General features: G+C 49.8%; 2 protein-coding genes and 1 long non-coding RNA gene across 3 annotated transcripts in view; 1 reads left to right on the top strand and 2 right to left on the bottom strand.

The window, feature by feature from the left end:
• TRAPPC1 (trafficking protein particle complex subunit 1) overlaps positions 1–8,642 on the top strand; it is a 9,523-nt gene extending 881 nt beyond the window's left edge. The window contains exons 2-4 of the mRNA XM_058823018.1: positions 755–826; positions 4,427–4,564; positions 8,392–8,642. Coding sequence (XP_058679001.1) covers positions 755–826; positions 4,427–4,564; positions 8,392–8,526 — 345 coding nt within the window. The 3' untranslated portion in view covers positions 8,527–8,642. The remainder of the gene's footprint in view (positions 1–754; positions 827–4,426; positions 4,565–8,391) is intronic.
• A 3,996-nt stretch (positions 8,643–12,638) lies between these two features.
• LOC131570642 (vitelline membrane outer layer protein 1 homolog) lies at positions 12,639–16,970 on the bottom strand. The gene is made up of 3 exons (XM_058823013.1): positions 16,716–16,970; positions 14,960–15,057; positions 12,639–13,577 (listed from the first exon to the last, which is right to left on the bottom strand). Exons 1-3 carry the CDS (start codon positions 16,911–16,913, stop codon positions 13,277–13,279), a joined length of 597 nt encoding a protein of 198 aa, XP_058678996.1. The 5' UTR covers positions 16,914–16,970; the 3' UTR covers positions 12,639–13,276.
• A 6,386-nt stretch (positions 16,971–23,356) lies between these two features.
• On the bottom strand, positions 23,357–26,137 carry LOC131570650 (uncharacterized). The gene is made up of 3 exons (XR_009275901.1): positions 26,101–26,137; positions 24,304–24,355; positions 23,357–23,593 (listed from the first exon to the last, which is right to left on the bottom strand). It is a non-coding gene; the product is annotated as an uncharacterized LOC131570650 (long non-coding RNA).

Genomic DNA, 26,137 nt, shown 5'->3' with positions numbered 1-26,137 from the left:
TTTTTCAAGGATTTTTTTTTTCTGGGATTTTTTTGGGATTTTTTGGGGAATTTTTTTGGAATTTTTGGGGTTTTTAAAATTTTTTCAGCATTTTTTGTTAATTTTTGGAGGTTTTTTGGACCTTCTGGAGGAGTTTTGAGAGGATTTTTGGGAATTTTTTCAGAATTTTTCTGAGATTTTTGGGGCTTTTTTTAAAGGAATATTTTGGAGATTTTTAGGGAATTTTTAAAGGAATTTTTCTGAGATTTTTTAGATTTTTAAAGGAATTTTTTGAGGGTGTTTTGGGGTATTTTTTGGAATTTTTCTGAGATTTTTGGGGAAATTTTTCAGAATTTTTCTGAGATTTTTTGGGATATTTTTTTTTATTTTTGGGGATTTTTTAAAGGATTTTTTCTGAGGTTTTTAGGGAATTCTTAAAGGAATTTTTCCATAAGATTTTTTGGGATATTTTTGGGTTTTCTTTTAAACTTTTTGAAGAATTTTTTTTTTTTTTTTTGGAATTTTTTTGGGATTATTTTTCTGGGAATTCCAGGAATTTTTTAGTGTTTTTTTTTTTTTTTTTTTTTTGGGGTTTTTTTGTTTGTTTGTTTTTTGGGTGGGGGTTTTTGGAGAATATTTCAGGAAGTTTTTTGGAATTTTTGGGGCCAAAATTCCCCAAAAAAATCCCAAAAAATGTGAAAAATCCCTCCAAAAGTCCCAAAATTCCTGAAAAATTCCCCAAAATCCCCAAAATTCCCATTTTTTCCTGTTGCAGGAGTTCAAGCTGATGTTTGGGATGCTTTTCTCGCTTCGCTCCTTCGTGGCCAAGATGAGTCCCACGGACATGTATCCAAAAATGGAATTTGGGGGACACAAAAACCCCAAAAATTCCCAAAAATCCCAAAAAATCCCCCGAAAATTCCCCAAGAATTAAAAAAAAAAAAATCCCAAAAAAGGCCCCCAAAAATTTCTGAAAATTTACCCAAAAAATCCCCCCAAAAATTCCAAAAAAATTCCCCAAAAATGCCAAAAAAATAAAAAACAATTCCCCAAAAATTCCCCCCAAAAATTCCCCAAAAATCCTAAAAAATCCCCCGAAAATTCCCCAAGAATTAAAAAAAAAAATCCCAAAAAATCCCCCCAAAAATTTCTGAAAAATTCCCCAAACATTCCCCAAAAAATCCCCAAAATTTCCCAAAAAATCCCCCCAAAAAATCCAAAAACATTCCCAAAAAATGCCCAAAAAATCCCCAAAAAATCCCCCCAAAAATTCCCCAAAAAATCCCCCCCAAAAAGTCCAAAAAAAATCCCCAAAAATGCCAAAAAAATCCAAACAAATTCCCCAAAAATTCCCTCCAAAAATCCCCTAAAAATTCCAAAAAATCCCCCGAAAATTCCCCAAGAATTAAAAAAAAAATCCCAAAAAATCCCCCAAAAATTTCCGAAATTTTACCCAAAAAATCCCCAAAATTTCCCAAAAAATCCCCCCCCAAAAAATCCAAAAAAATTCCCCAAAAATGCCAAAAAAAATAAAAAAACAATTCCCCAAAAATTCCCCCAAAAAATTCCCCAAAAATCCCAAAAAATCCCCCGAAAATTCCCCAAGAATTAAAAAAAAAATCCCAAAAAATCCGCCCAAAAATTTCCGAAAATTTACCCAAAAAATCCCCAAAATTTCCCAAAAAATCCCCCCCAAAAATAAAAAAAAAATTCCCCAAAAATGCCCAAAAAATCCCCCCAAAATTCCCCAAAAATTCCCCAAAAAATCCCCAAAAATTCTCCAAAAATTCCTAAAAAAAAATCTCAAAATTTGGGGCATTTTTGGGGGGAATTTTGGAGGATTTTGAAGGAATTAATTTGAAATTTTTGGGATTTTTTGGGGGGATTTTGGGGAGCTTTGGGGGATTTGGGAAATTTTTTTGAATTTTTTGGGAATTTTTGGGGATTTTTGGGGATATTTGGTTGGGAAATTTTGGGATTTTTGGGGTGATTTTGGGGGATTTTGGGAAATGGTTTTAAATTTTTTGTGGATTTTTTTTTTTTTTCATTTTTGGGGGGATTTTGGGGTATTTGGGATCTGGGATTTTTGGGAATTTTTGGGAATTTTGGGGGGATTTGGAATACTGGGAATTATTGGGGAATTTTGTGGGGATTTTGGGGAATTTTTGGGGAATTTTTGGAGAATTTTTGGGGAATTTTTGGAGAATTTTTGGGGAATTTTGGGGGATTTGGGAATACTGAGAATTATTGGGAATTTTGTGGCGATTTTGGGAATTTTTGGGGAATTTTTGGAGAATTTTTGGGGAATTTTTGGAGAATTTTGGGGGAATTTTTGGGGAATTTTTGAAGAATTTTTGGAGAATTTTTGGGGAATTTTGGGGGAATTTTGGGGCATTTGGGAACTTTGGGATTTTTTGGGGGATTTTTGTGGAATTTTGAGGATTTTTTGGGGAGATTTGGGAACTCTGGGAATTTTGTGGAATTTTTGGGAATTTGTTTTGGGAATTTTGGGGGAGTTTGGAGGGGATTTGGTGAAATTTTTCTTGGATATTTTCAATTTTTGAGGGAGTTTGAAGGGGATTTGGTGAAATTTTTCTTGGATTTTTTTGGAATTTTTGGGGGAGCTTGGAGGGGATTTGGTAACTTTGGGAATTTTGTGGAATTTTTGGGAATTTGTTTTGGGAATTTTGGGGGAGTTTGGAGGGGATTTGGTGAAATTTTTCTTGGATTTTTTGGAATTTTTGGGGATTTTGGAGGGGATTTGGGGGGAATTATTGGGAATTTTGGGGGGTTTGGGAACTTTGGGATATTTTGGGGCAATTTTGGAGGGGATTTTAAGCGGCTTTTGGAGGATTTTTGGGGTTTTTTGGGAATTTTTGGGGGAATTTCTGGAATTATCGGGAATTTTGGGGGGTTTGGGAACTTTGGGATATTTTGGAGGGGATTTTAAGCGGCTTTTGGAGGATTTTTGGGGGGGGATTTTGGGGCAATTTCTGGAATTATTGGGAATTTTGGAGCCTTTTGGAATATCGGGAGCGATTTGAAAATTTATTTTGGGTGGATTTGGGTCGGATCTGCTCCGATTTCGAGCTCTGGGGTCGATTCCCAGTGATGGAAAAATTGGGGAATTTTGGGAATTTTGGGGATTTTGGGGATTTTGGAGCCTTTTGGGATATCGGGAGCGATTTGAAAATTTACGGAGATTTTGGGTGGGTTTGGGTCGGTTCTGCTCCGATTTCGAGCTCTGGGGTCGATTCCCAGTGGTGGAAAAATTGGGGAATTTTGGGAATTTTGGGGATTTTGGGGATTTTGGAGCCTTTTGGAATATCAGGAGCGATTTGAAAATGTACGGAGATTTTGTCGTGGATTCGAGGCGATTTTGGGTGGATTTGGGTCGGTTCTGCTCCGATTTCGAGCTCTGGGTTTTTTCCCCCTCCCAGGGTCGATTCCCAGTGGTGGAAAAATTGGGGAATTTTGGGGATTTTGGAGCCTTTTGGAATATCGGGAGCGATTTGAAAATTTACGGAGATTTTGGGTGGATTTGGGTCGATTCTGCTCCGATTTCCGCGCGGATTTCGAGCTCTGGGTTTTTTCCCCCTCCCGGGGTCGATTCCCAGTGGTGGAAAAATTGGGGAATTTTGGGAATTTTGGGGATTTTGGGGATTTTGGGGATTTTGGGGATTTTGGAGCCTTTTGGAATATCGGGAGCGATTTGAAAATTTACGGAGATTTTGGGTGGGTTTGGGTCGGTTCTGCTCCGATTTCGAGCTCTGGGGTCGATTCCCAGTGATGGAAAAATTGGGGAATTTTGGGAATTTTGGGGATTTTGGGGATTTTGGGAATTTTGGGGATTTTGGAGCCTTTTGGAATATCAGGAGCGATTTGAAAATGTACGGAGATTTTGTCGTGGATTCGAGGCGATTTTGGGTGGATTTGGGTCGATTCTGCTCCGATTTCCGCGCGGATTTCGAGCTCTGGGTTCTCTCCCCCTCCCGGGGTCGATTCCCAGTGGTGGAAAAATTGGGGAATTTTGGGAATTTTGGGAATTTTGGGGATTTTGGGGATTTTGGAGCCTTTTGGAATATCGGGAGCGATTTGAAAATTTACGGAGATTTTGGGTGGATTTGGGTCGGATCTGCTCCGATTTCGAGCTCTGGGGTCGATTCCCAGTGATGGAAAAATTGGGGAATTTTGGGAATTTTGGGGATTTTGGGGATTTTGGGAATTTTGGGGATTTTGGAGCCTTTTGGAATATCGGAGCGATTTGAAAATTTACGGAGATTTTGGGGGGATTGGAGTCGATTTCGGGTGGGTTTGGGTCGGTTCTGCTCCGATTTCGAGCTCTGGGGTCGATTCCCAGTGATGGAAAAATTGGGGAATTTTGGGAATTTTGGGGATTTTGGGGATTTTGGGAATTATTTTGGGGATTTCCTTAGCGTTTGGCGGGCGGGACGGCTTCGTGTCGTTCCACACCAGCCGCTACCGCCTCCATTACCTGGAGACGCCGTCGGGGCTGCGCCTGGCGCTCAACACCGACCTGGGCGTGCCCAGCGCCCGCGAGGCCCTGCAGCACATCTACGGCAACGTGAGGGTTAAATTTCCGTGGGTTCCACCAAAAAATGGGGTGAAAGGGGGGCTGGGGCAAAAAAAACGGGGTTTGGGGCAAAAAAAATGGGGTTTGTAGCAAAAAAAAATGGGGATTTTACGGCGTTTTTTCGCGAAAAAATGGGGGTTTTCGTGGAATAATTGGAATTTTTTTCACCAAAAACCGGGATTTTTCCTGAAATAATTGGAATTTATTTTTGGCCAAAAAACGGGATTTTTTCCCGATTTTTTTTCTTAAAAAATGGGATTTTTCTTGAAATAATTGGATTTTTTTTTACCAAACAACAGGGTTTTTTCCAATTTTTTTCCTTAAAAAATGGGATTTTTTCCTGAAATAATTGGAATTTTTTTTTTGCCAAAAAACGGGATTTTTTCCTTAAAAATGGGATTTTTCCTGAAATAATTGGATTTTTTTATGCCAAAAAACGGGATTTTTTCCCGATTTTTTTCCTTTAAAAATGGGATTTTTCCTGAAATAATTTGATTTCTTTTCCCCCAAGACAAAGGAGTTTAAATGGGGTATTTTTTCCCCAAAAGCATCTACGGCAACGTGAGGGTTAAATTTCCGTGGGTTCCACCAAAAAATGGGGTGAAAGGGGGGCTGGGGCAAAAAAAACGGGGTTTGGGGCAAAAAAAATGGGGTTTGTAGCAAAAAAAATGGGGATTTTACGGCGTTTTTTCGCGAAAAAATGGGGGTTTTCGTGGAATAATTGGAATTTTTTTTGGCCAAAAAACGGGATTTTTTCCTTAAAAATGGGATTTTTCCTGAAATAATTGGATTTTTTTATGCCAAAAACCGGGATTTTTCCAGAAATAATTGGAATTTTTTTTGGCCAAAAAACGGGATTTTTTCCCGATCTTTTTTCTTAAAAAATTGGATTTTTCTTGAAATAATTGGATTTTTTTTCACCAAAAACCGGGATTTTTCCAGAAATAATTGGATTTTTTTTTTTTGCCAAAAAACGGGATTTTTTCCCGATTTTTTTCCTTAAAAAATTGGATTTTTCTTGAAATAATTGGAATTTTTTTCACCAAAAAACGGGATTTTTCCAGAAATAATTGGAATTTTTTTCGCCAAAAAAACGGGATTTTTTTCCCCGATTTTTTTCTTAAAAAATTGGATTTTTCTTGAAATAATTGGATTTTTTTTCACCAAAAACCGGGATTTTTCCAGAAATAATTGGAATTTTTTTTGGCCAAAAAACAGGATTTTTTCCCCGATTTTTTTTCTTTAAAAATGGGATTTTTCTTGAAATAATTGGATTTTTTTTCACCAAAAAACGGGATTTTTCCTGAAATAATTGGAATTTTTTTCACCAAAAAACGGGATTTTTCCAGAAATAATTGGAATTTTTTTCGCCAAAAAAACGGGATTTTTTTCCCCGATTTTTTTCTTAAAAAATTGGATTTTTCTTGAAATAATTGGAATTTTTTTTCGCCAAAAAACGGGGTTTTTTCCCGATTTTTTTTCTTAAAAAATTGGATTTTTCTTGAAATAATTGGAATTTTTTTTCGCCAAAAAACGGGGTTTTTTCCCGATTTTTTTTCTTAAAAAATTGGATTTTTCTTGAAATAATTGGAATTTTTTTCACCAAAAAACGGGATTTTTCCAGAAATAATTGGAATTTTTTTCACCAAAAAACGGGGTTTTTTTCCCGATTTTTTTTCTTAAAAAATTGGATTTTTCTTGAAATAATTGGAATTTTTTTTCGCCAAAAAACGGGGTTTTTTCCCGATTTTTTTTCTTAAAAAATTGGATTTTTCTTGAAATAATTGGAATTTTTTTCACCAAAAAACGGGATTTTTTCCCGATTTTTTTTCTTAAAAAATTGGATTTTTCTTGAAATAATTGGAATTTTTTTTCGCCAAAAAACAGGATTTTTTCCTGATTTTTTTCCTTAAAAAATGGGATTTTTCCTGAAATAATTGGAATTTTTTTTCGCCAAAAAACGGGATTTTTTGCTCGATTTTATTCCTTGAAAAATGGGATTTTTCATGAAATAATTGGAATGTTTTTCACCAAAAAAACGGGATTTTTTCTCGATTTTTTCCTTAAAAAATGGGATTTTTCCTCAAATAATTTGAAGTTTTTCCCCCCAAAAAAATGGCATTTTTCCCAAAATAATTTGAATTTTAAATAAAATTCTGGGGTTTGGAAAGAAAAAACAGGATTTTTTCCTGAAATAATTTGATTTTCTCCCAAGATAAAGGAGTTTTAGTGGGGTGTGTAATAAAAAAATGGATTTTTCCCCAAATAGTTAGAATTTTTTCCCCAAAAATGCGATAATTTGAATTTTTAAATAAAATAATGGGGTTTGGAAAGAAAAAAATGGGATTTTTAATGAAATAATTTGAATTTTTTTCATTAAAAAATGAGATTTTTCCCCAAATAATTTGACTTTTTTCCAGAAAAAATGGGGTTTTAATGGGGTTTGTAACAAAAAATGGAGTTTTAGTGGGGTTTGTAATTTAAAAAATGGGATTTTTCCTGAAATAATTTGAATTTTTTCCCTAAAATAAGGCGATTTTCCCCAAATTTTTCAGGGGGGTTATCCCCTAAAAAAATGGGATTTTTTTTTTTTCCTCAAAATAATGGGATTTTTATCGCATTTTCCCCCCTAAAAATGAGATTTTTTTTTTTTTTTCCAACAAATTCACGGGATTTTCACGGGGTTTTTTTTTGCCCCGCCTAAAAAAAATTGGATTTTCCCCCAAATTTGTGGGATTTTCATGGGGTTTTCCCCGCAAAAATTGGATTTTCCCTCAAATCCGTGGGATTTTCATGGGATTTTCCCCCCAAAAATTGGATTTTCCCCCAAGACAATGGGATTTTCATGGGATTTTCCCCCCTAAAAATGAGATTTTTCCCCAAATTTGTGGGATTTTAATGGGATTTTTTCCCCGCAAAAATTGGATTTTCCCCCAAATTTGTGGGATTTTCATGGGATTTTTTCCCCCAAAAATTGTTTTTTCCCCAAATTTGTGGGATTTTCATGGGGTTTATCTCCCCGAAAATGAGATTTTCCCCCAAATTTGTGGGATTTTCATGGGATTTTTTCCCCGCAAAAATTGGATTTTCCCTCAAATTTGTGGGATTTTCATGGGATTTTCCCCCCAAAAATTGGATTTTCCCCCAAAACAATGGGATTTTCATGGGATTTTCCCCCCTAAAAATGAGATTTTCCCCCAAATTTGTGGGATTTTCATGGGATTTTTTCCCCGCAAAAATTGGATTTTCCCTCAAATTTGTGGGATTTTCATGGGATTTTCCCCGCAAAAATTGGATTTTCCCCCAAATTCGTGGGATTTTCATGGGGTTTATCTCCCCGAAAATGAGATTTTCCCCCAAATTTGTGGGATTTCATGGGATTTTTTCCCCGCAAAAATTGGATTTTCCCCCAAATTCGTGGGATTTTCATGGGATTTTCCCCGCAAAAATTGGATTTTCCCCCAAAACAATGGGATTTTCATGGGATTTTCCCCCCTAAAAATGAGATTTTTCCCCAAATTTGTGGGATTTTAATGGGATTTTCCCCGCAAAAATTGGATTTTCCCCCAAATTTGTGGGATTTTCATGGGGTTTATCTCCCCGAAAATGAGATTTTCCCCCAAATTTGTGGGATTTCATGGGATTTTTTCCCCGCAAAAATTGGATTTTCCCCCAAATTCGTGGGATTTTCATGGGATTTTCCCCCCGAAAATGAGATTTTCCCCGAAACAATGGGATTTTCATGGGATTTTCGGGGTTTTTTCCCCAAAATGTTGGGTTTTGCCCCAAACTGAAGGGGATATTTTTATTTTTGGCAGCTTTTTGTGGAGCTGGTGGTGAAGAACCCGCTGTGCCCGCCCCGGGCGCCCGTGCAGAGCCTCCTGTTCCGGCAGCGCCTCGACGCCTTCGTGCGCAGCCTGCCCTACTTCGGGCCCCGCGGCGCCAACAGCTGAGCCCGGAGAGGGAGAAACCGCCCCCAAAACCCCAAAAACGGCATCTGTGACCCCAAAAACGGCATCTGCCACCCCAAAAATGGCATCGGTGACCCCAAAAATGGGATCGGTGACCCCAAAAACCCCAAAATTGGGATCAGTGACCCCAAAAATGGGATCGGCCACCCCAAAAACCCCAAAAATGGGATCAGCCACCCCAAAAACCACAAAATGGGATCAGTGACCCCAAAAATGGGATCGGCCACCCCAAAAATGGGATCAGTGACCCCAAAAACCCCAAAATTGGGATCAGTGACCCCAAAAATGGGATCGGCCACCCCAAAAACCCCAAAAATGGGATCAGCCACCCCAAAAACCCCAAAATTGGGATCAGCCACCCCAAAAATGGGATCTGCCACCCCAAAAATGGGATCTGCCACCCCAAAAACCCCAAAATGGGATCAGTGACCCCAAAAATGGGATCAGTGACCCCAAAAACCCCAAAATTGGGATCAGTGACCCCAAAAATGGGATCTGCCACCCCAAAAACCCCAAAAATGCGATCAGTGACCCCAAAAATGGGATCAGTGACCCCAAAAACCCCAAAATTGGGATCAGTGACCCCAAAAATGGGATCGGCCACCCCAAAAACCCCAAAAATGGGATCAGCCACCCCAAAACCCAAAATTGGGATCAGCCACCCCAAAAATGGGATCTGCCACCCCAAAAACCCCAAAAATGCGATCAGTGACCCCAAAAATGGGATCAGTGACCCCAAAAACCCCAAAAATGGGATCAGTGACCCCAAAATTGACCCCAAAATTGGGATCTGCCACCCCAAAAACCACAAAAATCCCCAAATAAAACGTAAAAACCCCAAACCCAACAGAGCCTTGGTTCCTTCTTTGGGTCCTGAAATCCCAAAAATTGACCCCAAAATGGACCCCAAAATTGGGATCAGCGACCCCAAAACCCCCAAAATTGGGATCTGCCACCCCAAAACCGCCAAAAATGGGATCAGTGACCCCAAAAACCCCAAAAATCCCCAAATAAAATCTGAAAACTCCAAATTCAGCAGAGCCTCGGTTCCTTCTTGGGGCCCCGAAATCCCCAAAATTGACCCCAAAATGGACCCAAAAATTGGGATCTGCCACCCCAAAAACCGCAAAAATGGGATCAGTGACCCCAAAATTGACCCCAAAATTGGGATCAGCCACCCCTAAAACCCCAAAAAATGGGGTCAGTGACCCCAAAAACCCCAAAAATGGGATCAGTGACCCCAAAAATTGGATCTGCCACCCCAAAAACCCCAAAATTTGGATCAGTGACCCCAAAATTGGGATCTGCCACCCCAAAAACCCCCAAATTGGGATCAGTGACCCCAAAAACCCCAAAAATGGGATCAGTGACCCTAAAATTGGGATCTCCCACCCCCAAAACCCCAAAATTGGGATCAGTGACCCCAAAAACCCCAAATAAAACATAAAAACCCCAAACCCAAGAGAGCCTCGGTTCCTTCTTTGGGTCCCGAAATCCCAAAAATTGACCCCAAAATGGACCCAAAAATTGGGATCAGCGACCCCAAAAATGGGATCTGCCACCCCAAAATGGGATCTGCCACCCCAAAAACCCCAAAAATTGGATCTGCCACCCCAAAAATGGGATCAGTGACCCCAAAACCCCAAAAATTGGATCTGCCACCCCAAAAATGGGATCTGCCACCCCAAAAACCCCAAAAATGCGATCAGTGACCCCAAAATGGGATCTGTGACCCCAAAATGGGATCAGTGACCCCAAAAATGGGATCAGCCACCCCAAAATTGGGATCTCCCACCCCAAAAACCCCAAAATTGGGATCAGCGACCCCAAAAACCCCAAAAATCCCTAAATAAACCCCAAAACCCCAAATTCAGCAGAGCCTCGGTTCCTTCTTTGGGCCCCGAAATCCCCAAAATTCACCCCAAAATTGGGATCAGTGACCCCAAATCCCAAAATCGACCCCAAATCCCAATAACTGACCCCAAAAATCCCCTCAAAATTGTCCCAAAATCCCAAATATTGACCCCAAGATCTCAAAATTTGACCCCAAAAATCCCCAAAAATTGTCCCCAAAATCACAAAAATTGACCCCAAAAATCTCACAAAAATTGTCCCAAAATCCCAAAAATTGACTCCAAAATCCTAAAATTGGGATCAGCAACCCTAAAATCCCAAAAATCGACCCCAAAATCCCAAATATTGACCCAAAAATCCCCCAAAAAATTGTCCCAAAATCCCAAAAATTGACCCCAAGATCTCAAAATTTGACCCCAAAAATCCCCCAAAATTGTCCCCAAAATCACAAAAATTGACCCCAAAATCCCAAAGTTAACCCCAAAATTGGGATCAGTGACCCCAAAAACCCCAAATAAAACCCAAAATCCCAAACCCGTCAGAGCCTCGGTTCCTTCTTTGGGCCCCGAAATCCCAAAAATCGACCCCAAAATGGACCCCAAAATTGGGATCAGTGACCCTAAAATCCCAGAAATTGATCTCAAATCCCAATAACTGACCCTAAAATCCCAAAATTGACCCCAAAATGGCGAAAAACGACCCCAAAATCGGGATCAGCCACCCCAAAATCCCAAAAATTGACCCCAAAAATCCCAAAATTCACCCCAAAATTGGGATCAGCGACCCCAAAAACCCCAAATAAAACCCAAAATCCCAAAAATTGGGGTCCCTGAAGGGGCATTTGGGGGGAAATTTTGGGGTCCCTGAGGGATTTTAGGGGCATTTGGGGGAATTTTGGGGTCCCCGAGTCGAATTTTGAGGGGAAATTTTGGGGTTCTGGGGAAATTTTTGGGGGTCTCTGAGGGGAATTTGGGGCCCTGGGGGGGATTTTTGGGGGGATTTTTGGGGTTCCCAGGTGGGATTTTGGGGGGAAATTTTTGGGGGGAAATTTTTGGGGTTGCTGGATGAAATTTGGGGAAAATTTTGGGGGGAAATTTTGGGGTCTCCAGGGTGGGCCCGGCCTCATTCTTGGGGGTCCCAGTTCGGTCCCAGTTCGATCCCAGTTTGTCCCAGTTTATCCCAGTCCCTCCCAGTCCATCCCAGTCCATCCCAGTTCTATCCCAGTCCCCTCCCAGTCCCTCCCAGTTTGTCCCAGTCCCTCCCAGTCCCTCCCAGTCCCTCCCAGTCCATCCCAGTCCCTCCCAGTCCCTCCCAGTCCATCCCAGTCCATCCCAGTCCATCCCAGTCCCTCCCAGTTCCTCCCAGTCCATCCCAGTTTGTCCCAGTCCATCCCAGTCCCTCCCAGTCCCTCCCAGTCCATCCCAGTCCATCCCAGTCCATCCCAGTTTGTCCCAGTCCCTCCCAGTTCCTCCCAGTCCATCCCAGTTTGTCCCAGTCCATCCCAGTCCATCCCAGTCCCTCCCAGTCCATCCCAGTCCCTCCCAGTCCATCCCAGTTTGTCCCAGTCCATCCCAGTCCATCCCAGTTCGATCCCAGTTTGTCCCAGTCCATCCCAGTCCCTCCCAGTCCCTCCCAGTTTGTCCCAGTTCATCCCAGTTCCATCCCAGTCCCTCCCAGTCCCTCCCCACTCTTCTCCCATTAAAAGGGGCGTGGCCAGAGCTGTCAATCAAAGCTGTTCATTGCCCCGCCCCTGGGGGTGGTCCCAGCGGTGGGGTCAGGGGGCTCCATCAGGGGTCACCGGGGTCAGGGAGGGGTCAAAGGGCTCAGGGAGGTCCACGAGGGGTCCTTGGGGTCTTCGAGGGGGTCCTTGAGGGGGTCAGGAGGGTCCTTGGGGGGGTCAAAGAGGGTCCATGGGGTCAATGGGGTCCATGGGGGGGTCAAGGAGGGTCCATGGGGGGGTCAAGGATGGTCCATGGGGTCAATGGGAGGGGCGTCCATGGGGGTCGGTGAAGGTCCTGAGGGTCCCGGGGTGGTCCCTGAGGGTCCATGAGGGGGTCATTGGGGTCCATGGGGTGGTCAAAGAGGGTCCATGGGATCAAGGATGGTCCATGGGGTCAAGGAGGGTCCATGGGGGGGTCAAGGATGGTCCATGGGGTCAATGGGAGGGGGGTCCATGGGGGTCGGTGAAGGTCCTGAGGGTCCCGGGGTGGTCCCTGAGGGTCCTTGAGGGGGTCATTGGGGTCCATGGGGTGGTCAAAGAGGGTCCATGGGATCAAGGATGGTCCATGGGGTCATTGGGGTCCATGGGGGGGTCAAGGAGGGTCCATGGGGTCAATGGGAGGGGGGTCCATGGGGGTCTGTGAAGGTCCTGAGGGTCCCAGGGTGGTCCCTGAGGGGGTCATTGGGGTCCATGGGGGGGTCAAAGAGGGTCCATGGGGTCAATGGGGTCCATGGGGTGGTCAAGGAGGGTCCATGGGGTCAATGGGAGGGGGGTCCATGGGGGTCGTTGAAGGTCCTGAGGGTCCCAGGGTGGTCCCTGAGGGGTTCAGGAGGGTCCATGAGGGGCTCAAGGGGGGGTTCCATGGGGTGGTGGTCACGAGGTCAGTTGGGTCAGTGGGGTCCATGGGTGGACATGGAGGGGTCAAGGAAGGTCCATGGGGGGGGGGGGGGTCCATGGATGGCCATGGGGGGGTCAGGAGGGTCCATGGGGGGGGGTCAAGGAAGGTCCATGGGGTCAGGGGGGTCTGTGAAGGTTCTGGGGGTCCCTGAAGGGGTCAGGAGGGTCCATGAGGGGGTTGGGAGGGTCCATGGGGGTCTGTGAAGATCCTGGGGGGGCTCCATGGGGGTCCGTGAGGGTCCCGGCGGTCCCGGGCCGCGCTCAGCTGCAGCAGTAGAGCTCGACGTCGTTGAGGCCGGTGTCGTCGCCGCCGCGCTGGGGCGGCTCCAGGCGGGTGCGCAGGCCGCAGACGCCGGCGCCGGGCGGGCAGGGCAGGCTCCAGTTGCCCCACTGGCCCTGGGCGCCGCCGCGGCCCTCGAGCAGCGAGCCCCCCGAGCAGATGGCGGCCATGGCGTTGGCGGCCGTGTCGTCCCAGAGGCCGCGCGGCGCCTCCACGCGCAGCCGGAACGCCACCAGGCGCTGCCCCGGCGGGCACGACTCCGGCCGGCTCCAGGCGCCGCGGCTGCGGGGACACGGAGGGGCGACGGTGGGTGGGGGGGGCGGGGTTGGGGTTTGATGGCCGTGGTTGGGTGGTGTTGCCCGTGGTTGGGTTGTGTTGGGCTCTATTGGTTGTGGTTGGGTTGTGTTCGTCGTGGTTGGGTCACGGTGGCCGTGGTTGGGTTGTGTTGGGCTCTATTGGCTGTGGTTGGGTTGTGGTGGGCGTGGTTGGGGTTTGATGACCATGGTTGGGTTGTGTTCATCATGGTTGTGTCTTGGTGGCCATGGTTGGGTTGTGTTGGCCATTGTTGGGTTGTGTTCATCATGGTTGGGTTGTGTTGGGCTCTATTGGTTGTGGTTGGGTTGTGGTGGGTGTGGTTGGGGTTTGATGACCGTGATTGGGTTGTGTTGGCCGTGGTTGGGTTGTGTTGGCCGTGGTTGGGTTGTGTTGGCCGTGGTTGGGTGGTGTTGGCCGTGGTTGGGTGGTGTTGGCCGTGGTTGGGTGGTGTTGGCCGTGGTTGGGTTGTGTTCATTGTGGTTGGGTTGTGTTGGGCTCTATTGGTTGTGGTTGGGTTGTGTTCGTCGTGGTTGGGTCACGGTGGCCGTGGTTGGGTTGCATTGCTTGCAGTTGGGTTGTGGTGGCTGTGATTGGGTTGGGGTGGTCGTGGTTGGGTTGTGTTCATCATGGTTGGGTCTTGGTGGCCATGGTTGTGTCTTGGTGGCCATGGTTGGGTTTTGGTGGCCATGGTTGGGTTGCGTTCATCATGGTTGGGTCTTGGTGGCCATGGTTGTGTCTTGGTGGCCATGGTTGGGTTTTGGTTGCCATTGTTGGGTTGTGTTCATCATGGTCGAGTTGCGTTGGGCTCTATTGGCCATGGTTGGGTTGTGTTGGCTGTGGTTGGGCTTTGATGTCCATGGTTGGGTTGTGTTGGCCGTGGTTGGGTTGTGGTGGGCTCTATTGGTCGTGGTTGGGTTGTGGTGGCCACATTTGGGTCATTGTGTCCATGGTTGGGTTGTGGTGGTTGTGATGGGGTTGTGTTGGCCATGGCTGGGTTGTGGTGGCCATGGTCGGGTTGTGATGGCCATGGTTGGGTCGTGGTGGCCATGGTTCAGTTTTGATGGCCATGATCAGGTTTTTATGGCCATGGTCGGGTTTTGGTGGCCATGGTTGGGTTGTGGTGGCCATGGTTGGGTCGTGGTGGCCATGGTTCAGTTTTGATGGCCATGGTTGGGTCTTGGTGGCTGTGGTTGGATTGTGGTGGCCATGGCTGGGTTGTGGTGGCCATAGTTGGGTTGTGGTGGCCATGGTTCAGTTTTGGTGGCCATGGTTGGGTTTTGGTGGCCCCGGAGTCACTCTGGTGCCCACCCCCGGCCGTCCCCACCCCGGTGTCCCCCGTGGTCACTCACGGTCCCTCGCTGGACGTGGCCTCTCCTCCCTTGTCACAGAGCAGCCGGACGCCGTTCAGCCCCGTGTCGTCGCCGAAAAATCCCTTGTGGGGCTCCACCTGCGCGGCCCCAAAACTGTCACCTGCTGTCCCCAAAACTGTCCCCAAAACTGTCACCTGCTGTCCCCAAAACTGTCCCCAAAACTGTCCCCAAAACTGTCACCCCCTGTCCCCAAAACTGTCCTCAAAACTGTCACCTCCTGTCCCCAAAATTGTCCCCAAAACTGTCACCTCCTGTCCCCAAAACTGTCCTCAAAGCTGTCATCTCCTGTCCCCAAAACTGTCACCTCTGTGTCTCCAATTCCTGCCCCCTATTGTCCCCCTATTGTCCCCAATCCTCCCAATGTCCCCCCAATGTCCCCAATGACCTCCAAATGTCCCCACTGTCCCCAGTGTCCCAAACTCCCCAATGTCCCCAAATGTCCCCAATGTCCCCACCTTGAGCTGGAAGCCACTGGCGTAGGCTCAGCCGGGGCAGAACTCAGGGTCCCCCCAATGTCCCCAATGTCCCCAATCCCCCCAGTGACCTCCAATGTCCCCATTGTCCCCCCCCATTTGTCTCCTCTTTGTCCCCCCCCATTTGTCCTCTCCGTGTCCCCCCTTTTGTCACCCCAAATGTCCCCCCCTGAATTCCCCCCGTGTCCCCACCTTGTCCCCCGGGTCCTCCCCCTTTTGCCCCCTGACCTCCACTGTCCCAAATGTCCCCAGTGCCCCAATCCCCACTGTCCCCAATGTCCCCAATGACCTCCAATGTCCCCAAGTCCCCAAATCCCCCCAGTGTCCCCCCCAATGTCCCCAATGACCTCTAATGTCCCCAAATGTCCCCAATGTCCCCAGTGTCCCCAAAGTCCCAAACACCGTGAACCCCCCCAAATGTCCCCAATCCCCTCAATGTCCCCAATGTCCCCGATGACCTCCAAATGTCCTTCAATGTCCCCAAATGTCCCAAACTCCCCAATCCCCCCACTGTCCCCGATGACCTTCAATGTCCCCAATGTCCCAAAGCCCTGAATCCCCCCACTGCCCTCAATGTCCCCAATGTCCCCAAATCCCCCCAATGTCCCCAATGTCCCCAAATCCCCCCAATGTCCCCAATTCCCCCAATGTCCCAACACCCCACAATGTCCCCAATGCCCCCACTGTGCCCAATGTCCCCATTGTCCCCAATGACCTTCAATGTCCCCAATGACCCCAATCCCCCCAATGACCTCTAAATGTCCCAAACTCCCCAAATCCCCCCAATGTCCCCAATGTCCCCAATCCCCTCAATGTCCCCCTTGTCCTCAATGACCTTCAATGTCCCCAATGTCCCCAATCCCCCCGCTGTCCCCAATCCCCCCAATGTCCCCCAAATGTCCCCAAATGTCCCCAAGTGTCCCCACCTTGAGCTGGAAGCCGCTGGCGTACGCTCTGCCGGGGCAGAACTCGGGGTCCCCCCAGTGTCCCCACTGTCCCCTCAGTGTCCCCAATGTCCCCAATGACCTCCAAATGTCCCCAATGTCCCAAACCCCCCCAATGTCCCCAATGTCCCAAGCACCCTGAACACCCCCAAATGTTCCCAATGTCCCCATTGTCCTCAATGACCTTCAATGTCCCCAATGTCCCCAACATCCCCACTGTCCCCACTGTCCCCAATCCCCCCAATGTCCCCCAATCCCCCCGCTGTCCCCAATCCCCCCGCTGTCCCCAATGTCCCCAAATGTCCCCAGTGTCCCCACCTTGAGCTGGAAGCCGCTGGCGTACGCTCTGCCGGGGCAGAATTCGGGGTCCCCCCAGTGTCCCCACTGTCCCCCGTTTGTCACCGCCAGCGTGGCCGTGGGCGCGTTCGTGTCCCAGCCCTGCGCCGGGGGTGCCACCAGGGCCACCAGGGCCACCAGGGCCACCAGGGCCGGGCGGGGGCGCGGGGACAGAGCCATGGCTGAGCCACCCCCGGTGTCACCGCGGGGCTTTTATCGCACGGCTGGGGACAGTGACCGCGGGGGGGGCACTGGGAGGGACTGGGACAGACTGGGAGGGGATTGGGGGGACACTGGGACAAACTGGGAGGGACTGGGACAAACTGGGAGGGGATTGGGGAGGCACTGGGAGGGACTGGGACAAACTGGGAGGGACTGGGACAAACTGGGAGGGACTGGGACGGGATTGGTGGGGCACTGGGAGGGACTGGGACAAACTGGGAGGGGATTGGGGGGGACACTGGGACAAACTGGGACAAACTGGGAGGGACTGGGACAAACTGGAAGGGGATTGGGGGGGACTGGGACAAACTGGGACAAACTGGGAGGGCATTGGGGGGGCACTGGGACAAACTGGGAGGGACTGGGAGGGGATTGGGGGGGCACTGGGAGGGACTGGGACAAACTGGGAGGGCATTGGGGGGGCACTGGGACAAACTGGGAGGGACTGGGAGGGGATTGGGGGGGCACTGGGAGGGATTGGGACAAACTGGAAGGGGATTGGGGGGGCACTGGGACAAACTGGAAGGGGATTGGGGGGGCACTGGGACAAACTGGGAGGGACTGGGAGGGGATTGGGGGGGCACTGGGAGGGACTGGGACAAACTGGGAGGGGCACTGGGAGGGGATTGAGGGGAACTGGGACAAACTGGGAGGGGCTGGGGGGAGGATTTGGGGTTACTGGTGTGTACTGGGAGCACTGGGAGGGACTGGGAGAGACTGGGGGGGGGAACTGGGAGGGAGAGGGAAGGAGACAAAAGGAGATTTGAGGATACTGGTTTGTACTGGGAGGGACTGGGGGCAACTGGGGGACGCTGGAAGGGACTGGTCTGTACTGGTCTGTACTGGTCTGTGCTGGTTTGTACTGGTCTGTACTGGTTTGTACTGGTTTATACGGATTTATACTGGTTTGTACTGGTCTGTACTGGTCTGTACTGGTCTGTGCTGGTTTGTACTGGTCTGTACTGGTTTGTACTGGTTTATACGGATTTATACTGGTTTGTACTGGTCTGTACTGGTTTGTACTGGTCTGTACTGGTCTGTGCTGGTTTGTACTGGTTTATACGAATTTATACTGGTTTGTACTGGTCTGTACTGGTTTGTACTGGTCTGTGCTGGTCTGTACTGGTTTGTACTGGTTTATACGGATTTATACTGGTTTGTACTGGTTTATACTGGTGGCACTGGGGGGGGGAAGGGTGGCCCTGTCCCTGTCACCCCGCTGACGTCACCGCCAACACTCCGGGGTGGGGGGCGTGGCCCTGTCACGCCAATGACGTCACAGCCACCGCCCCCCTGTCCCATTGGCTGCTTCGCCCCCCGCCCCCGGGGACATTCCGGGGACACTGAACCGGGACAAACTGGGATGGACTGGGAGGGACTGGGAGGGACTGGGAGGGACTGGGAGGGGCTGGGAGGGACTGGGATAGACTGGGAGGGACTGGGAGGGACTGGGAGGGACTGGGAGGGACTGGGATGGAACTGGGATGGACTGGGATGGACTGGGATGGGACTGGGATGGACTGGGAGGGACTGGGATGGACTGGGAGGGACTGGGATGGACTGGGATGGGACTGGGATGGAACTGGGATGGACTGGGATGGGACTGGGATGGACTGGGAGGGACTGGGATGGACTGGGATGGGACTGGGATGGAACTGGGATGGACTGGGATGGGACTGGGATGGACTGGGATGGACTGGGACGGACTGGGAGGGACTGGGATGGACTGGGATGGGACTGGGATGGGACTGGGATGGGACTGGGATGGACTGGGATGGACTGGGAGGGACTGGGATGGAACTGGGATGGACTGGGATGGAACTGGGATGGACTGGGATGGACTGGGAGGGACTGGGATGGAACTGGGATGGACTGGGACGGACTGGGATGGGACTGGGATGGGACTGGGATGGAACTGGGATGGACTGGGATGGACTGGGAGGGACTGGGATGGAACTGGGATGGACTGGGACGGACTGGGATGGAACTGGGACGGACTGGGATGGACTGGGACGGACTGGGATGGGACAGACTGGGAGTTCATTGAGTTCCACACAGCCCCCGTGCGGGGGGACACCGCGGGGACACCTGGGGACACTTTGGGGACACTTTGGGGACACTCTGGGGACACTTTGGGGACACTGGGGCCCCCTCTGGTGCCCCTTGGGGACACTTTGGGGACCCTTTGGTGACCCTGGTGCCCCTTGGGGACCCTGGTGCCCCTTGGTGCCACCCTGGTGACCCTGGAACCCCTCTGGTGACACTCTGGTGACACGGGAACCCCTTTGATGACCCTTGGTGACACTTTGGGGGCCCTCTGGTGGCCCTTGGTGACACTTTGGTGACACTGGTGCCACTCCGATGTCCCCGGTGCCCTCACTGCTGTCCCTGCCTCCGTCGCCAATGTCCCCACGTGCCACCGTGTTGTCCCCAATGTCCCCTGACCCGCTGTCTGCTGTCCCCCCTCCTGTGTCCCCCCCAATGTCCCCCCATTGTCCCCAAAATGTCTCCAAAATGTCTCCAATGTCCCCAATGTCCCCAATGTCCTCAAAATCCCCCCAACATTGACCCCAAAATTCCCCCAAATCCACCCCCAGGAACACAGAGAGTTCAGGGCCACCCGTGGGGACATTTGGGGACATTTGGGGACATTCGGGGACATTTGGGGACACCGGGGTCCCGTCCATGCTGTGGCCTCGTGCTCCTTGTGGACGCCAAGGGGGGACATTGGGGACACCATGGGGACCCCAAATTGGGACCTTGGGGACGTTGGGGACCCCAAAAAGAACCCTGGGGACACATTGGGGACATTGGGGACCCCAAAAAGGACCCTGGGGACACCTTGGGGACCCCAAATTGGGACCTTGGGGACATTGGGGACACCTTGGGGACATTGGGGACCCCCAAATTGGGACCCTGGGGACACCTTGGGGACATTGGGGACCCCTTGGGGACATTGGGGACACCCTGGGGACCCCAAAATGGGACCTTGGGGACACCTTGGGGACATTGGGGACCCCCAAATTGGGACCTTGGGGACATTGGGGACCCCAAATTGGGACCTTGGGGACGCCCCCGGGGGACACTGGGGACCCCGATGACGTCAGAGGTTGGGGGGGGGGGGGCCCTGGGGTGGGGGAGGGGCGGTTGAAGACTCCCCCCGCCCCCCCCGCCCCTCCCCCCCCCCCCAAAATTTGGCAATAAAATCCGGGGTCCCCTCCCCCCCCCCCTGCCGCGCGATGACGTCATTGGCTCGGCTCGGTGTGTGACGTCATTCCGGCGGTGCGAGGCCACGCCCCCTCACGGACGGGGGGGGGGCAATGGGGATGACGCGTTCTGATTGGTTGGGGCTGATTGTGTCCCTCCCCCTATTCCAGAGCCACGCCCCCATTTCCAGAGCCCCTCCCTCAAATCCTTGGCCCCTCCCCCATTTCCAGAGCCCCTCCCCCAAATCCCAGAGCTCCTCCCACAATCCCAAAGCCCCTCCCCCTAATTCCAGAGCCCCGCCCCCAATTCCTTGGCCCCTCCCCCAATCCCAGAGCCCCTCCCACAATCCCAAAGCCCCTCCCCCAATCCCAGAGCCCCTCCCACAATCCCAAAGCCCCTCCCCCAAATTCCAGAGCTCCTCCCACAATCCCAAAGCCCCTCCCCCAAATTCCAGAGCTCCTCCCACAATCCCAAAGCCCCTCCCCCAATCCCAGAGCCCTTCCCCCAAATCCAGAGCCCCGCCCCCATTTCCAAAGCCCCTCCCCTAATTTGAGACCCGCCCCCAATTCCTTGGCCCCGCCCCCTCCCCTACGCCAAGCCCCGCCTCCCCGAACACAAGCCCCGCCCCCCGATGACGTAGGCGGGTTTTTATTGGTGGACGTTTCACACCAAGGGGGGGGGTCAAGGACCCCTCCCCCCCCCTTGGCCCCTCCCCCACCCCCCCGACCCCTCCTGGGGGCTCTGAGGGGGGGGGAGGGGGGAGGGGCGGGGGGAGGGGGCGGGGCCAGCAAGGGTGGGGGCGGGGCCATGAAGAAGAGGGGGGAGGGGCCAACATAAACCACGCCCCCCGATTTGTAAATTTGTGGGGGGAGGGGCGGCAGTGACACCCGCCCCTCCCCCACCCTCCCCCCTCCCCTTTTTCTGCCCCTCCCCCACCCCCCCCAAAAAAAATCCCCCCCCGAGGGGCGGTGGGGGAGGGGCGGAAAAATTTTTTTTTAAATATTTTTGGGGGGAATTTTTCAATTTTCGGGGTTCCATGCACAGTGGGGGAGGGGCGGGGTCATGGGGGGGGGTGGGGGGAGGGGAGGGGCACCCCAAAAAATTGGCGGGAAAAATTTGGGGGGACCCTCTCCCCCCCCCCCCCCAAAAATTTGGAGGGGTTCCTCCTCCTATTATGGGGGAGGGGCGAATTTGGGGACCCCCCCTCCCCCCCAAAAACAAATTTTGGGGACCCCCCCCTAAATTTTGGGGACCCCTCCCCAAATTTTGGGACCCCCAATTTTGGGGACCCCTCCTTAAATTTTGGGGACCCCTCCCCAAATTTTGGGACCCCCCCCCCCCCATTTTGGGGACCCCCCCCTTAATTTTGGGAACTCCCCCAATTTTGGGGACCCCTCCCCAAATTTTGGGGACCCCCCTGGTTCCCTCCTCCCAGGGGTGCCCCCTCCCCCCCATTCATTTTTGGGGGGTTCCCTCCAATTTTGGAGACCCCCTCCCCAAATTTTTGGGGTTCACCTCCCGAATTTTGGGGTCCCCCCTTCATTTTTGGGGTCCCCACCCCCCAAATTTTGGCATTTCCCCCCCCCCCAAAATTTTGGGGCTTCCCCATTTTTGGGGTCCTCCCCTCCTTTTTGGGGTTCCCCCAAATTTTTGGGGTTCTCCCCCCATTTTTGGGCTCCCTCATTTTTTGGGGGTTCCCCCAAATTTCGGGGACCCCTCCCCCAATTCCAGGCTCCTCCCATTTTTGGGGTTCACCTCCCATTTTTTTGGGGGTCTCCCCAAATTTCTGGGGTTCCCCCCAAATTTCAGAACCCCCCCAAAATTTTTGGGACCCCCAAATTTTTGGGGTTCCCAAATTTCGGGACCCCCCACCACCACCCGAATTTTGGGGTTCCCCAATTTTGGGGTCCCCCCAATTTCAGCCTCCTCCCATTTTTTGGGGTCTCCCGAAATTTCGGGACCCCCCCAAATTTCGGGACCCCCCCAAATTTCGGGACCCCCCCCCAGTTTCTCACCTCTCCCATTTTTGGGGTTTTCCTCTCATTTTTTGGGGTATCCCCAAATTTTGGGACCCCCCCAAAATTTCAGAACCCCCCCAAATTTTGGGACCCCCCAAATTTCGGGACCCCCCCCAAATTTTGGGGTCCCCCCAATTTCAGCCTCCTTCCATTTTTGGGGTTCTTCCCTCATTTTTTGGGGTCTCCCCAAATTTCGGGAACCCCCAAATTTTGGGGCTCCCCCAATTTCAGCCTCCTCCTATTTTTTGGGGTCTCCCCAAATTTTGGGACCCCCCAAATTTCAGGACCCCCCAAATTTCGGAACCCCCCCCCCAATTTCAGCCTCCTCCCATTTTTTGGGGTTTTCCTCTCTTTTTTTGGGGTCTCCCCAAATTTCGGGACCCCCCCAAATTTTGGGGTCCCCCAATTTCAGCCGCCTCCCATTTTTGGGGTCTCCCCAAATTTCGGGACCCCCCCAAATTTTTGGGGCTCCCCAATTTCAGCCTCCTCCCATTTTTTGGGGTTCTCCCCTCATTTTTTGGGGTCTCCCCAAATTTCGGGACCCCCCGAATTTCAGGACCCCCCAATTTTTGGGGTCCCCCCAATTTCAGCCTCCTCCCATTTTTTGGGGTTTTCCTCTCATTTTTTGGGGTCTCCCCAAATTTCGGGACCCCCCCCAAATTTTGGGGTCCCCCAATTTCAGCCTCCTCCCATTTTTTGGGGTTCTCCCCTCATTTTTTGGGGTCTCCCCAAATTTCGGGAGCCCCCCCAAATTTCCGGACCCCCCAAATTTCGGGACCCCCCCCCAAATTTCTCACCTCTCCCATTTTGGGGTTCCCCCCCCCCCAAATTTTGGGTGTCCCCCCCCCCCCAAATTTGGGGTCCCCCCCCCCAATTTTCGGCAGTGAAGGGTTTGGGGGGGGGATGGGAAATGGGGGAGGGGCAAATTTTGGGGCGCCCCGAATTTTGGAGGGGGGGGGGAGGGGGGAGGGGAGGATGGGGTGGGGGAGGGGCTGGAATGTTTTTGGGACCCCCCCAAAAAAATTTTGGGGTGGGGGAGGGGGGGGGTCCCCCTTGTGCTCACCTGGGGCGGGGGAGGGGACCCCAAAATTTTGGGGCGTGGTGGGGGAGGGGCCTCGGGACCCCCCAATAAATTCCCTCCAAATTTTGGGGGTGTGGCCCCTCCCCCACGGACCAATCAGATTTTGGGGTGTTTTGGGGGGGTGGGGGGCGGGGCTTGGGGCGGGGGGAGGGGCCTGGGGGGGATTTTGGCGGGAAAATCCCAAATTCGGGGGGTGGGGGAGGGGTTGAAGGGGGTGGGGGAGGGGCCTGGGCGTGGCCACGCCCCCCTGGCGGCATTGGGGGCGGGGTTTGAGGGGTCCTGGGGGCGGGGCTTGGCGGGGCGGGGCCGGCGGCGTTAGGTGCTGAAATAGACTGCAAAGAGAGATTTGCATATAGTTAGCATACAGGAAGCTCATTTGCATGTCCCCACCCTCTCGTTTGCATGCTCATCCATGCTCATTTGCATCCCCCAAAGCCTCATTTGCATGCCCAGGGCCCCACCCACTCGTGCCTGCATTAGTATGCATCAAAACTCAACACCGAATTTGCATATGATTTGCATTCCATCCCAACACCTCCTGTGTTAATTTGCATAGCCCCGCCCACTCTCTTCCACCCCTTCATTTGCATAACTGCCCCTCATTTGTGCTCATCATGCATATTTGCATACATAATTTGTCTCATTAGCATGCTGTGAATTTGCATAATTATTTCTCTCCTAAAATTTTAAATCCTTTACCCTAATTTGCATAACCCAACCCATTCATTTGCAAGCCACGCCCTTCATTTTGCATAGTCGGCGCCCTCATTTGCATAACCCGGAGAACCGTAATTTGCCTAAAATGGCCGCCTCATTTGCATAACACAATGTTCATTTCCATAACGCCAACCTCATTTGCATAACACAACCCTCATTTGAATACTTGCCCTCCAAACTACGGTCTCATTTGCATGCCCCACCCCTCATTTGCATGCCCCGCCCCTCGTCTGCATACACCACACTCCTCCCCTGGCTTTACCCCAGAGCTCGATTTGCATAACCCCCCCTCATTTGCATCTCATTTGCATAAGGGGCCGCTCACCGATGATGATGATGAGGACGATGGCGCAGATCACGCCCAGGATGATCATCATCTGCAGAAGGGCAAAATTTGGGGCATTTTGGGGGTTTTGGGGGAATTTTTCTGGAATTTTTTGGGATTTTGGGGATTTTTTGGGGAACTTTGGGGATTTTTGCGATTTTTTGTGGAATTTTTGGCATTTTGGGTTTTTTGGGGATTTTTTGTGGAATTTTTGGGATTTTTTTGGGGAATTTTTTGTGGAATTTTTGGGATTTTTTTGGGAATTTTTGTGGAATTTTTTGTGGAACTTTTGGGATTTTTTGGGGATTTTTTGTGGAATTTTTGGGATTTTTTTGGGAGTTTTTGGGGAATTTTGGGGAATTTTTGGGGGAACTTTGGGGAATTTGGGGATTTTTTGGTGGAATTTTTGGGGAATTTTTGTGGAATTTTTGGGATTTTTTGGGGATTTTTGGGGAATTTTTGGGGGAACTTTGGGGAATTTTGGGATTTTTTGTGGAATTTTTGGGATTTTTTTGGGATTTTTTGGGATTTTTTGGGGATTTTTGGGAGATTTTGGGGAATTTTTAGGATTTTTTTGGGGAATTTTTGTAAAATTTTTTGTGGAATTTTTGGGATTTTTTTGGGAATTTTTGTGGAATTTTTTGTGGAATTTTTGGGATTTTTTTGGGAATTTTTTTGGGGAACTTTGGGGATTTTTGGGGAAATTTTGTGGAATTTTTTGTGGAATTTTTGGGGATTTTTTGGGGTTTTTGGGGAATGTTTTTAGGGAACTTTGGGGATTTTTGGGATTTTATGGGGGAATTTTAGGGATTTTTTGGGGAATTTTTGGGATTTTTTGGGGAACTTTGGGGATTTTTAGGGGGAATTTTTGTGGAACTTTTTGTGGAATTTTTGGGGGATTTTTTGGGGAATTTTTGGGATTTTTTGTGGAATTTTTGGGGGATTTTTTGGGGAATTTTTGGGATTTTTTGGGGGAATTTCTGGGGGAACTTTGGGGATTTTTTTTTTGTGGAATGTTTTGGGATTTCTTGGTGAATTTTTTTTTTTTTTTACTTTTTGGGGGGAATTTTTGGGATTTTTTGTGGAATTTTTGGGGGGGAATTTTTGGGGTCTTTTGGGATCCTTTTGGGAATTTAAGGGGTTTGGGGGGGGGGGGGGTTGGGGAATTTTTTGGGTTTTTTGGGGTCTCTTTGGGCAAATTTTGGGGGTTTTTCGGGGGTGTTTTTGGGGCCATTTTGGGGCTGTCTCAGCCCATTTTGGGGCTATTTTTGGCCATTCTGGGGCCATTTTGGGGTAACTTTGGGCTATTCTGGAGGTTTTTAGGGCCATTTTGGGGTATTTTAGGGTGATTTTTGGCCGTTTTGGGTTGATTTTAGGGTATTTTGGGTTGATTTTTGGCCGTTTTGGGTACCTTGAGGTTCTTCCACCAGTACTTGCGCTTGGGATTATTTGAGGCCATTTTGGGGCCATTTTAGGCCATTTTGGGGTAACTTTGGGCTATTCTGGAGATTTTTACGGACATTTCGGGGTATTTTAGGGTATTTTGAGTTGATTTTTGGCCATTTTGGGTTGATTTTAGGGTGTTTTGGGTTGATTTTTGGCCGTTTTGGGTACCTTGAGGTTCTTCCACCAGTACTTGCGCTTGGGATTATTTGAGGCCATTTTGGGGCCATTTTGGGGTAACTTTGGGCTATTCTGGAGGTTTTTAGGGCCATTTTGGGGTATTTTGGGGTGATTTTCAGCCGTTTTGGGTGTATTTCAGCCCATTTTGGGTTGATTTTCGGCCGTTTTGGGTACCTTGAGGTTCTTCCACCAGTACTTGCGCTTGAGCTTG

Source organism: Ammospiza caudacuta, chromosome 36 (genome assembly GCF_027887145.1).
Source record: "Ammospiza caudacuta isolate bAmmCau1 chromosome 36, bAmmCau1.pri, whole genome shotgun sequence".
Lineage (NCBI taxonomy): Eukaryota > Metazoa > Chordata > Aves > Passeriformes > Passerellidae > Ammospiza > Ammospiza caudacuta.
The sequence above is the reverse complement of the archived record's forward strand: the minus strand, read 5'-3'. Positions and strand labels throughout refer to the sequence as shown.

What these genes read in the sequence shown, in the direction of transcription:
- LOC131570642 (XM_058823013.1), bottom strand. Translation starts at nt 16,913, where the DNA reads ATGGCTCTGTCCCCGCGCCCCCGCCCGGCCCTGGTGGCCCTGGTGGCC. An exon ending in CCAGCGGCTTCCAGCTCAAG is followed by an intron (nt 15,058 to 16,715) that starts GTGGGGACACTG and finishes GGGGCCGCGCAG; the next exon opens with GTGGAGCCCCACAAGGGATT. An exon ending in GCCACGTCCAGCGAGGGACC is followed by an intron (nt 13,578 to 14,959) that starts GTGAGTGACCAC and finishes GTGTCCCCGCAG; the next exon opens with CCGCGGCGCCTGGAGCCGGC.